At 31.1% G+C, this 13902-nt stretch overlaps 1 protein-coding gene across 1 annotated transcript in view; it reads right to left on the bottom strand.

The window, feature by feature from the left end:
• Positions 1 to 231: 231 nt before the first annotated feature.
• The window catches only part of LOC132738914 (FMRFamide receptor-like), a 34003-nt gene continuing 20332 nt past the window's right edge, over positions 232 to 13902 (bottom strand). Inside the window, exon 2 of the mRNA XM_060726527.1 lies at positions 232 to 7164. Within this exon, the coding sequence (XP_060582510.1) occupies positions 5793 to 7073 (1281 nt within the window). The 5' untranslated portion in view covers positions 7074 to 7164 and the 3' untranslated portion in view covers positions 232 to 5792. The remainder of the gene's footprint in view (positions 7165 to 13902) is intronic.

The raw sequence follows: 13902 nt of genomic DNA, 5'->3' as shown, positions 1-13902 counted from the left end.
AAAGTAACTCCACTGAGGTCCAAAAGCCAAAAAAAAAAAAAAAAAAATTCTTACTAAACAAGAACAGGAAGATATGCAATAGATAAATAAGAAATAGATTCAGAAGTAAGTTGAAAATCAAATTTTTGTGCTATTCTTAGTCCAATTTGACAATTTTGGGTTATTTTCACAATAAGAATAATTATTCTGGAAAAAGGGAGTGAGGGAATGGTCTGAAATTTTGACCACAAGTTACTGATTTACACCTACATCAAATCAAACACTAATCTCAAAAAAAAAATTTTAGTCAGTGAAGTCCCTTTAATCATAATGTTCTTGTCCAAATTTGATGACAGTCTGAAAAGTTGCATAAAGTGGAATGCTACTCAAAGAAGAAAAAAAATTATATTGCCTACACTTGAACAACTTTTTTGGTAAATTATAATTTTACTTTTATAAAAATGAAATATATTTATTCAGATAAGTTTTTTTATATACATCTTAAAGGTGGTCAACACAATAAGAGTACTGCTATCATATAGAATAATTAAAAATACAGTGTAATAGTGACAATAAACTGAGCTGAAAATTCAAAACGAAAACAACAATACAAAAATCAGACGCATTAATGATAAAATAATGATAACAGTATTTAATTTTTTTATAGGAAAATGCCTCCAGATTAATATCAATATAGTCATGTAATTAGAGAAAGTTAGAATGAGAAAATGTTTGCAAACAAGGATCATAATGAGCAGTTCTGAGATATATAAGCTTTTTATGGATTCTGTTAACAAAATAAAGAAGTTTGATTATTATTTTCTTTTGTAACTTCAAATGTCAGGAAACTACATTTATTTCCTAGCTATGTAAAAGAATTGTTCAACATTGGATAAATACCCTCGGGATTCATTCCTGTAGGGGGTTTCCAATTGAAAACAATTAATTTCTTAATTTCACATATAGAAGATCTATTCCTCATTGACAGATTGGTACCATTCCACATAGATTGGTACTGTTCTACATTGTCAAATTGGTACCATTTCATATTGTCAGATTGGTTAAAATCAAAATTTTTAGATTGGTACCATTCCATGTTGCAAAAATCTTAAATATACATTGTAGCTGGGAACCAATTCAATGACTAATTTATGATGACATCCAACAATACAATCTTCATACACTTCTGTTGGCATATTCCTACCAAAAATAAACAAACTGAGTCATAAATATATGCAGTATAGTAAAATATAAATAAAGAATAAACATTTAAAAACATGAGGTAATAATGAGTATGACACAAATAAAATACTAGAGCACTTCAGCGCTTTCGTACTCCAAGGGAACCTTTTCTCATTTAAGCTCACATTAGTTATTTTTATTTTAAAATTTATATCAATAACTTTTGAATTAACATTTTGGAATTTAACCAGTTCAGGTGCCATATGGGGAAACATAGGTCATGCCAGGTAGGGCTCAAACCTGTGAGCCCATGGTTGTGAGGCTGACAATTTGACCATTAGGCCTTCACTCCCATTCTTGTTTTTTTTAAGCTCAAGTTTTATAGTTTTGATGAGTTATTATATGGAACTTTTTAATTTCATATTTTAATTAAATGAAGAAAGCACATGAAAAATATGTTAAACATTAAGATAATTTAAGTTTTACAAGAAATTGATAAAATCAAATTTAATTGGTTAAATAAATACATGTAATTATAAAAATGCAAAAAAATAAAGTCGATTTTAATTGTTGTAATTACATGAAACATGTTGATACCCATTTTCATGTATGTGTAGTATTGGTAATCAGTACCAATTTCAGTCAAACAATTTGTGGAAAAGTTTTTTATTGAAAGTTCATTAAAAAAATATAGTTCAATTCAATTTGATGAATGGCAGATTCCCTGGAGTACTGTCATTAAAAATTCGCTGTAAAAGAAGAAATTTTCAAGAATACTATCATGATCTGTATATGAAAGGACTTTTACTTAGTTTTAAATTGTTAACAGTTTGCTTTTATTACAATATATAGGAAACAATGGGGAAAAACTTTTTCTAATACACATCTCAGAATTTCAGAAATGGTTTGATTCAATGATGTTCTTCCTTTATAATGGCCTAGCTGTAATAATATTCTAATGACTTAATGATCTTGAAAATATCTTCTTTTGGGGTCCGTTGCTCATGATTATTAACAACATTTGTTTTTTTAACAAGTATGGAATATATCTGACGAAGTAGTGAACAAATTTTACCATTTTGAATGTGAGTGAGATATCAAAAAATATTATTTTGAAGTCGGATATATTCCATAGTCGAGAAAAACATTTTTTTCTTTTTATTTCTTGCTTATTGACAAACAACAATGAGTTTTGGAAAATGAGTGATTTACAATGAGGAATATGTAGTGAGTGATATACAGTGATTGATATTGATTATATTTCACAGATATGAAATACGGGATTTTATTAATTAATAAAATAACATGATGAATTTATAAAAACAAATGATGATATAGATTTAAATATAATTTACAACAATATTTTACAAACTTATCTATATTTGGCTGTGTAAAAATAAAGATTTAAGATTGAGGTATAAATATAAGAAACTTACATGAGATAAAGGCTCACTCGGGTTATTTTTTTATATATAATATATATGTATATAATTTTAAAAAAAAAAAGGAAATAAAATGCTTAATTGGAATATAACAATGTCAAAGAGTTTTGATCATGAAATGGGATATTTAAAAATAATTACAATTAACCTTTATTTAACTATTAATATACATTGCATTTAAAGCAATAATAAATTGAAAAAGTTTGAAAATTAGTTGGTATTTTTTTTCATTAAAAGTTTTAATAAGGTCTGTTAAAATTGTGTAACATTATGTGGCTGTACCATTTCTCTAATGATAACTAAACATTCAAGACTATTTACAACATTAGTTGATTGTACAAATCACAAAATATATTCCCAGCTTTCTCTTCTCTATCACATGATCTCATAGTCTAAGTCACAAAATATTCTCCAGTCTTGTAACTTTTCTCTATACTAAATGTATGATATCCTAGTCTACCCTTAATCCTTATTCAGGGTTTAAAACCCCAGTTCCCCCTCACTCAACAAAGTTTAAAGGAGACTAGCTTGTCTGCCCAGCAAATTGTGTTAAAAATGTTTAATTGCAATGCCAATGTGACATTCAGTTTCAAAGTCCAGGTGAAAAAACCCATAAGATTATTGCAAATAGTAGATGCACCTAACTTTTCCATCCAGCACCATATATCACCTGTTAGCTAGGGTGACATTGTAATTAATTAAGGTAATTGAACAGTAATTAGCTAATTTTTCTTTTGTTTCTAATCTATCCCAAAGACAATGTAACCACATTTTGGTTTAATTCACTCATTAATTTGATTTAAATTAAATTAATTAGACTTTTATTCAACCATTGAAACAACATTGTAAACTTTATAATGACAGGTGTTGAAAATAAATGTCAAGAAAATTAATAACCACTATAATGTGTGGGTGTTCAGTAAGTTAAAATTGAACCCTTAAAATCAATAAATCAATTTTTTTGTTGTTCAAAATGGAAATTTGGCATTAAGTTGACAGTAAATAAGGACAAAGTGTATGATTAATGAGGGAATAACTAGCAATAAATTAAATAATGAGGTCAAACTTATTTAAGATTCATATTTTGACATAATTGGCAGTTCATTTAGAACAGTTAATATCTAATGTTTTTAATGTCAGGCAACTTTAATTCATGTTAGATGATTGACTCATCACAGCATGATATGCTTGCAAATAAACTTTGCAGTGCCTTGAACTGGTTACTTCCTTTTATACCTTTTTACAGTCAGTTACAGGTGTTTCCATAGTTTAACAAGCATTTTGTATTGCCCTAATTTAGATATAAATTGTACAGTGTCTTTTAGACTATGCGTTAATTGCCCTATTTAGTTCTTATGTACTATATACATATATGTAATTAGTTTATTTCCAATTTATTTATTCTACAATGATACAACTGACTACAATTTGCAAAAAAGCACTTGAAATGACTTCCTTCTGTCACTAGTAATTTTTTGATAATCATTATCTTTTCACATTTTCACTACTTGGCTTAGCTTACAACTACCTTCAGTTCCTTAAATAGTTGAAGATGTACACAGACTTGCAATTCATAGTCCCATTATCCACTGTTTGTCCCACAATCCACTGTCAGACAAACACACTGTCCCACAATCCACTGTCAGACAAACACACTGTCCCACAATCCACTGTTTGTTCCACAATCCAGTGTCAGACAAACACACTGTCCCACAATCCACTGTCAGACAAACACACTGTCCCACAATCCACTGTCAGACAAACACACTGTCCCACAATCCACTGTTTGTTCCACAATCCAGTGTCAGACAAACACACTGTCCCACAATCCACTGTTTGTTCCACAATCCAGTGTCAGACAAACACACTGTCCCACAATCCACTGTCAGACAAACACACTGTCCCACAATCCACTGTTTGTCCCACAATCCAGTGTCAGACAAACACATTGTCCTACAATCCGCTATCAGACAAACACACTGGCCTGACAAAGCATAATCCTTGTCATTTTTTTGTCACTGGTACCTTGCTTGCAATTTTTCTGTGTTGATCAACAGATAATGAATATGGTGAGGAAATATTGTGGCATACCAGATGAGTATAGAACTATGTGACATCATCATCATCATAATTGTAGATTCTTTACCGTAAGTATTACCACAAAGCTAAAAGTTGCCCTGTTGTGATTTTGATGAAAGCAAAATATGTATAGTTAGTGGAGAGAATTTTGATCGGTAAGTAGATGAATGTCATGGGTAAAGTTGAAATTTTGTTCAGGCAAGAAGGCACTAAATTATTCATATTGGTTGTAGAATTGCAAGGGTTCTTGCTATGAGGATTGGATACTGCATTAGCTAATGAGATGCCCTTACTCAATTCTTACTCAAAGAATTGAAATCAAACTTCTCGTTTGATTTTTAAATTTTTCATTATCTTTCATAAACTTATTAAAACTGTCTATAATTTTCAACTATATGATTAGTATTTTATTGCTTGAAAATGATCTCCCTTTTCCAGAATTAATATTTTGTCATTATGAAAGATAGTTATGATATTATACTATATCATTAACTGGGTATTATCATTGTTCTGTCACACTCTCTTTGTGTCACGCGTCTATGTCACATCGTCACAGTCAAAGCTGTTAATTTATAATGTTTGGTCATCAGAACATTCTAACGATTGATGGGTACATAATGAAACATTTAGTGGAAATTATCATCATATTATTCAAACATCCCATCTCACCAAGCACTTTCTTTTTGTCAAGATCCAAAAATTATCAAATAAGTCAGTCCAGAATGTAATTTCTGAAGTCCACATTCAAGTACTGATAACTCCAGTACTAAAATACTAAAGCACACTTTTCTCAGTGTAATTTCTTTAAAGTTTGCATTTTATTTTAAGTTTTACACTTTTTTATTTCACATCTTTATGAGTGAGATCCCTTTCCTGAAAATTGATCCCTTTCCTTTTCTAAATGATAACTTATTAATTTGTTTATATTTGATATTTGGTTCAACTTTGATTGTTATGTTGAATATAAAAGTATCCTTCCTTCATCAAATGAATATTATTAACTTTTTAAACATCCTTTTCTGTCTACCCTTTAAAAATATAGCATTAAAGATTTTTTACATAACAAATGTTTTAATGAAATATGCCAATGTCTGCACGCAGCTAGATACTCTACACGCTTTGATTCAACAGTGGTGTATCACCATTCGGGACAGTCTCCTGCTTCTCGCCAGTTTGTATGACTTTCTGTAGTGGCTGACCTTCATGATGGACCAATGACCCTTTTGAGTTCATTGTTAGACTGTTAGTGTGAAGAACACTGTTCCGTGTACTACTCTGCCCAGATTTGAAATTCACGTGTAGTAGAATGTTTTTTTTCCGACAGAAAGGAACGTTTAGTTTTTTTATGCAGCGATTTGCTGTAAATTTCATCACACGCCTAAACTTTTCATTAAAAGCACAATACAGTACAAAGTTGAGGGAAAGCTCTACCCACACAAGGAAATTTGCAATATACTGAAGGCTGAAATAGAATGATGAAGTTTTAAACTGCTGTTTAGTTTTGTCTCCTCCGAACAAGGCGTAGGCAATGGGGAAGTCGGAAAATGCTGATGGAATAATGCAGATGATGAACAGAAATACGATACTGATGAGTGTTATGGTGAGGCGACGTTGTTCTCTCTGCCACGCTGCCTCTCGATTGTTCCGAATATGTAGCTTTTGCCGCTGTTTTCCTGCTTGATGGACAGCAAACACCAAGTAGATGTTGGCAGCGCTTAATATCAGCAAGGGTAGGAAGTGTATGCATACACTGTATAACCAATTTATGACGAAGAATGCTGTGCTGTGCCGGAACTCTGTGGAATCTAGAATCCACATATCTTTATAGTATCTTGGCTTGAAAACAAGGAATCTTGGGATATTGAATACCGCGGCTGCAGCAACTGTCATCAGGACCTTCACCTTGGCGCTTGCACGATCACATGTATCTTTAGCCCATAGTGGGTGGCGGACAAAAAGGAACCGTTCAACTGTTAACTGAACAGTTATCCATATGCTTGACGTTGTACAAACATTCACGAGACCAATGAATATGTATGCATCAAAGATGCGCCATTCATATGTGTAAGTGTCCTTGGAGAACTCCATGTAAATAAAAGAGAGCATGAGAGCACAAAAATCTGTACATGCAAGACCTGTTAGGGATGTGTAGGGTGATTCTGGCAGTTGATTCTGTGTCAGAACAATCAAATTGATGATGTTAGTGAGCATCCCAAAAATGCAAACAACCGGTCCGAGATGGTTGTAAATCAAATCTCGAACAACAAGATGACTTTGTTCAGCTGTAATTGTAGGAGGTGTCGTCATGTTTGTAAAGTTGTCCATACTTGAAGTTATGTTGTCAAAACTGCTGTTATACAGAGTGGTCATATTTTCAAGGATGTCGTCCATTTTGTACTTGATATCGGGGAAAGCCTGATGTAGAAATTTATTTGCGTCAGTTTATATCATTTTATTCTTGTGACCATGTGCTGTCTGTGACCTGAAAAAGAGGAAAAAAATGTAAAGTAACATTGCTAAATGTTTTAAATAATTTCTAACACCTTTTGGAGATTTTACATTTTCACAGTGTTATTTTGAAGGTATATTTCACTAAATGAGTAATTCTCATATTGTTACTGTGGCATTTACAGCAGGAAAAGCAATATATACCTGACTTTTTTATGTCTAAAGTAACATCAGCTTTCAATTGTTTAACTTCATATTTATTATGCCTTTCAGCATTGTTTAATTTAAACTTATACTCTTTATTACTTTTGCATAACATTTTCATTAATGGTGTGGGTTTTTTTTTGTCAGACAGAGGAAAATCTTTACTCCAAAATAATGTTTTCTTTGTAGTGCCTGTAAGTACCTTTTCTTGAAGATGCAGACTTATCAAGTGTCTATATTTCATTTTTTCAGGAAAGTTTTGTATGAGAACTAATGTTTTTACCTGTATAACAAATTAAGTATATTAAAAACTTCATATGTTATGTATATGTACTACCTGTATTACAAATTACCTGTCTTATACACTACCTGTAATGCACATAATGTCATATTAGTGCAGTAGTGGGTTAACTCCTATTTAATTTAATATGAATTAATCCATAACTGCACTAAGGGGATGACTACCTGCACTGCAAACTACAAATTTTAGGAATAACCTGTTTGTAAAACCCATGTATCACAGACTACCAGTATCACAAACAACATGTATTACACACTACCTGTATTACAAACCCCTGTATAACTAGCTACCTGTATTGTGAAATCCATGTGTCACATTATTACCTGTATAAAAACTAAACAATCAGTATTACAAACTACCTGTATTACACTGTACCAGTATTACACACTACCTGTATTATAAACCCCTTTATAACAAACTAACTGTATTGTTAAACCCATGTTTCACAGATTACCTGTATCACAAACAACAATTGTATTCTGTATTACAAACTACCCCTATTACATACTACCTATGTTACATACAGTCTGGGGCGTCCGTGGCCGAGTGTTTAAGGTCGTTGACTTCAAACCACTTGCCCCTCACCTCTGTGGGTTCAAATCCCGAAAGGGACTTTGGATTCTTTCATGTGAGGAAGCTATCCAGCTAGCTTACGGAATGTCGGTGGTTCTTACTCAGGTACCCGTTTGTGCCTGAAATAATGCATGGAAGGGCACCTGTGGTCTTCCTCCACCAGTAAAGCTGGAACGTCGCGATATGACCTATACTGTGTCGATGTGACGTAAAACCCAAAACAAAACAAAAAACAAATACATACTGTCTTTATTACTAACTTCTTAACCTCTTTGATATAATATAAAATTGATGTGTTAGTTAGAATTTATTTTATAATTATGGTAACAGTTCCAATCATATACTTTTTAAAAAGGTATACTTTTACCCAAAAGATTCCCACTGAAACTAAAACAAGACTCAGGAGTGTTTTGAAAATCTGCTTATAAATCAAAGGAGAAAATATTCAATATTGATTCAAGACAGACATATAATTGTTCCCTTCAAAAATTTAAGTCATATTTAACTCTTGTTAAATTATCACGTTGCTGAATCCAATCTTCTAAATAAAATAAAATATGTTAATTTTAACATGTCTGAATTTAGGAAAACAGATACTGAATTTTTTTGTCAGTCTGTGACTGCTGCCGTTTGTAAGTTATTGCTGTAAATAATACTACCCATTTAATTTACTTTTAGATATTTTCTTTGAACCATTTCCAAAATAATTGAAAGAAATTTGTTACCTGGAATAAGTAATGAGGGTCATAACTTTGAGTGGTAAATGAATTGGGTTACAAAGGACCACAATCTTATAAGATAATAATTGGATTATATAACAAAGGGCCACAACTCTTTAAGTAGTAGCTTTAATAAGTTTCAAAGGGATACAACTATTTAGTGGTAAATTGAATAGATAACAAAGGGCCACAACTAGTTAGTAATAAATTGAATAGATAACAAAGGGCCACAACTATTTAGTAGTAAATTGAATAGATAACAAAGGGCCACAACTATTTAGTAGTAAATTGAAAAGATAACAAAGGTCTACAAGTATTTAGTAGTGACTTGAATAGATAACAAAGGGCCACAACTATTAGGTAGTTTTTTACACAATATATATGAATATTTTTGTTTTCCATTTTATAGATTAAATGATTTCAAGTATGTTTTCATTTTCTGGTACTCTATTTTCACATGTTGCTTTGACAACATATATTTTACTCTGGCAAAAAACATAACACATTAGGGGTGCTGGTATTTTCCATTTGAACACATCAATATTTCATGGTTTTTTTCTTGGAGATACAAAATCAGACTGCATTCACACAAGGAAATAAATAAATTACTGACTGCTAGAGAAATGAATTGATGCAAGACAAAATAGTTACAATATGTTATAGTAGATCATCAACTTGTAGACAAGAATGTTACTTTATGTCAGTGAGAGGTGATGATGCCAGTGTAACATGAACATTTCATAATGTTGTATTGTTGACAGATGTGGAATATTTGAATGTTCACATCTGTTTTAGGATGTTTATTGTCTATTGGTAAACAAAAACACCTCAGAATAAACATGGTGTATGTAATATCTTCTGACAACCACAGAAAACAAAATAATTGAGAAAGAGTGATTGAAATTTTGAAAGTAAATCATTTTTGATTGTTTCTTAATTATCTACACAGCATGGTAATTTTCAACAAATATATGTACAACAAAATAATGGTTAGAATATAGAGGTAAATACAGATTTTGATATGAGCTCAAACTAATAGATTAATTTTAGTAAATCAGATATTTTTTTGTTCATATAATGAAAACATTTTTGACAAATGAAAATTTAGCATGGATAAAAATATGTAGTATCAGATATTTGTTTTTGCCATGGAGTGGGAGTTGCAGGGGTGCTTGGGTACATGATTTAATTTTTTTTAATCAAATGAGAACTGATAGGGAACTGTTTATTATATTTTGTACTTAATAACCTCAGCAACTGAGTTCAGTCTGATGATCAAATGAAGCATGCTATCTTATCAGCTTTTGTACTTGTTTATAGATAAGTTTTTTTAACAGATTTGTAAATGCTGTCAAAAAATCAAAACAGGTATTCTATCACAGAAAAATAAGAACAAAGCAAGTAAGTTCTAATAAGTGTGTATTTGCTCACAATAAAAGCAAAGAAAATTATAACAGGGATGCATCTTAAATAACAAATACAGCAGGGCAAACAAACTGCAGATTTAGATAAGCTGACAAATAAAGCAAAGCAAACAAATTCTTACAAGACTGTATGAGCTGACAAATAAAGCAAAGTAAGTAAAAATTTTCAAGACTGCATGTATGAACTAACAAATAAAGCAAAGCAAACAAATTCTTATAAGACTTTATGAGCTGACAAATAAAGCAAAGTAAGCAAAAATTTTCAAGACTGCATGTATGAACTAACAAATAAAGCAAAGCAAACAAATTCTTATAAGACTGTATGAGCTGACAAATAAAGCAAAGTAAGCAAAAATTTTCAACACTGTATGAGCTAACAAACTGAATTTTTTCAACACTGTCTAAGCTGACAAATAAAGCAAAGAAAACAAATTCTTACAAGACTGTACTGTATGAGCTTACAAACTGAATTATTTCAACACTGTCTAAGCTGACAAATAAAGCAAAGAAAACAAATTCTTACAAGACTGTACTGTATGAGCTAACAAACTGAATTTTTTCAACACTGTCTAAGCTGACAAATAATTTAAAGCAAAGAAAACAAATTCTTACAAGACTGTACTGTATGAGCTAACAAACTGAATTTTTTCAACACTGTCTAAGCTGACAAATAAAGCAAAGAAAACAAATTCTTACAAGACTGTCTAAGCTAACAAAAAAGCAATTAAAGTAAGCAAGATTTTTCGAGACTGTATGAGCTGGCAGTACAAAAAGCAAAGCAAACAAATTCTTACAACACTGTTTAAGCTGACAAATAAACCAAAACAAACTTATTCTTACAAAACTGTAATATGAGCTGACGAATAAAGCAAAGTAAGGGAAGTCTTTCAGGACTGTATAATCTGGTAAATATAAAGCAAAGCAAACACATTCTACAAGACTGTATGTGCTGACACACAAAGCAAATTTATTGGATTCCTTCAAAATTGTATAATCTGATTCATAAAAGCAAAGTAAGCATATTCTTTTAAGTTTGTATATGCAAAGAAAGTGAATTTAAGCAGTTTATTCTTGCTGCCAGTGAAGTGAGAGACAAATTTTGACATATTTCTGGAACTGGGTGTGACATGCCAGTTTTCTAAGAACTTTTTATATTAATTATTATATAATGTGTTACAACTTGTGATCTGATTGAAAATACACCTGTAGCAAAACCAGAAACATTATTGTACCAGATCACAACTCTCTTCCTTTCTTTGAAGGTAATGTTATGAAATGATTTCATAATTTAGCTAGGTACGTCTGTTATATGCATCACATTCCAGCAGAAGTATCTGCATGTATATATAAACATGAAAACTTGCTACAGCTCTTACACTGAAGTGTCATAAATGAAATGATACTGATTTTGTGAATATTTAAAAAAGAAATATTTATTTTTTATTTGTTTATTTATATTTTTTTTTTTGGGGGGGGGGGGGGGGGGGGTGAAGAGGGGGGTTGTTCAGTTGTTAAAGTCCTATGACAACTTCCCAGCTTTACTGATATACTTGTGTAACAAACTAGTTTGTTGCTCATCAGAATTATTAAAAATTCCCTAACAAGATTTAAAGCCATTGGGAAGCATGATTTAGTGATTCCGAATGGAATCCTTTTTAGCAAAAGAAAATTTTAAAAGTCTCTGTTTAAATTGGTTTCATTTTCTTCAAAAAGTATTCCAATTTAAATATTTTATAATCAATTTATTATGTAGGTGTTAAAGCATAAATTACATATTTAATTGTAACATTGTCAAGTTTTCTCACAAAAATGCTAATTGCTATAAGCAAGGATTTTTCAAACAGACCCTCCTTGAAGTATATTATACTTGAATGACATAACATTAGTCATAGTAGCTCTTTTATCTCTCAAATTAGGGTTCTTTATAAAAAAGAGAGAGAGAAGAAAGTATGAACATTTCGCTACAATTTTATGTGTTTTTTGTGTCTGATATACCGGTACTTGTATAATAAGGATAACACAGTGGTGCTATGTGAAGCAATACATTACAACCATTCCAAGATATAACTGCATTCCTTCCCAATAGTGTCATAAATTCTCCTACATTATATAATAACAATAATGTAAATCGTAACAATGAAATGCTGATATCATAAGATATAAAATGTTTTAAGGGCTTTGAGCACAAGGAGAAGCATTTACCTAGCCAGTTTTTTTGAAGCAGTTTGCATTGCCTATCATACTAGTGTTTATTATAGTTATTCAAGATAAAAGAGGTTTGTGGTTCGTACACAGGTACACAATTTGCAATTACCAAGGTATGTTTTTTGCAATAATTTATGTAAAGGTGTTTTGGGTAATCCAAGAGTCTTTTAAATGATCATGAATTTATTATTCAACGAGCAGACCTGACAGTGTTCTACCCTAACCAAGGTCTGCTCTGATTCAATCACCACATATTTTGAAATTTTCCCTAAATATGATAAATGATTTTGTCCAGATTGAAAGATGGACAATTCCATTTTAAGTATTAAGAGTGGTAAGAGTATACAAATTTATTACTACGTAACTTTTAGAATGCTAAACAAAAATTCAACAGCCTTATTGTCACCATTGTTATAGTACGTCTGCTTGGAAAGCCATGCTATCTAGCCAGACCGTGACTGGCTGGTCATATTGGTAAAATTTCATCTTGCTTTCCCCAAAACTGAAAATGGACAGTTCCATTGATATAAACTGGATAAGCCCATTTGCAAGTTTTGTCGAGATGATTGAGTCATTTAAATGGTGTAAAATTTTATAATTCTTTTTTATGATTTCCTGATGGCAATTATTTTGCATTAATATGACAATATAATTATGCTGATATCATTTTATTTATTCAAGAGATATTGTCATAATATTACGATGATTTACATTTTATGACGGACGAAGCATATTTTGAAAAAAACTATGTAGAGAATTCATTATTATGTCTTTTATTTGAATAAAAAATTGATAATTGTTGAAATAATAAAAAAGAAGTCCCCCAAAGAGAGGATCTCCTTCAAATTTATAGAAATAGCATTCTCTTTGCTATAATTCAATTAAAGAATTTTTACGATAACATATTTTGTATATCATCAGGTTTTTTTATGTGAATACTTTAAGAGATACTATAGATGTGCTTCACACAAGAGTACTGATAAATAAATAAATAAATAAATATTTGGCGAGCTGTTGTGTTTTGTATAGAAGTCAGTGTGACATACACACGTCTGCCATTAGCAGTATAATATTGTATTAAAGGCACACTGCTGATTTTTGAAACGGTAAATTATTCTATTGTTTTGTATTGTGTATTAGATTTCAGCTGGGAGGGTGGGGGAATTTGTTTGATAGATTTTGATAGACAAACAAATAAGGGAAGAATGATTTCTATCTAAAGTAGGGGCTAGATAGTACATTATCATAATACAAGTTTGTCTGATAAAATCAGTCCTTGTTGTATGATAAAATCAATGCTTGTTATCAGGTTTGGTGCCTTTAAACAATGTACTTGAAGTATAACA

This window comes from Ruditapes philippinarum, unplaced genomic scaffold (assembly GCF_026571515.1).
Source record: "Ruditapes philippinarum isolate M1 unplaced genomic scaffold, ASM2657151v2 ctg1785_1_1_1_1, whole genome shotgun sequence".
NCBI classification, from domain to species: domain Eukaryota; kingdom Metazoa; phylum Mollusca; class Bivalvia; order Venerida; family Veneridae; genus Ruditapes; species Ruditapes philippinarum.
Note: the sequence above shows the minus strand (reverse complement) of the source record. Positions and strands in the feature narration are given on the sequence as shown.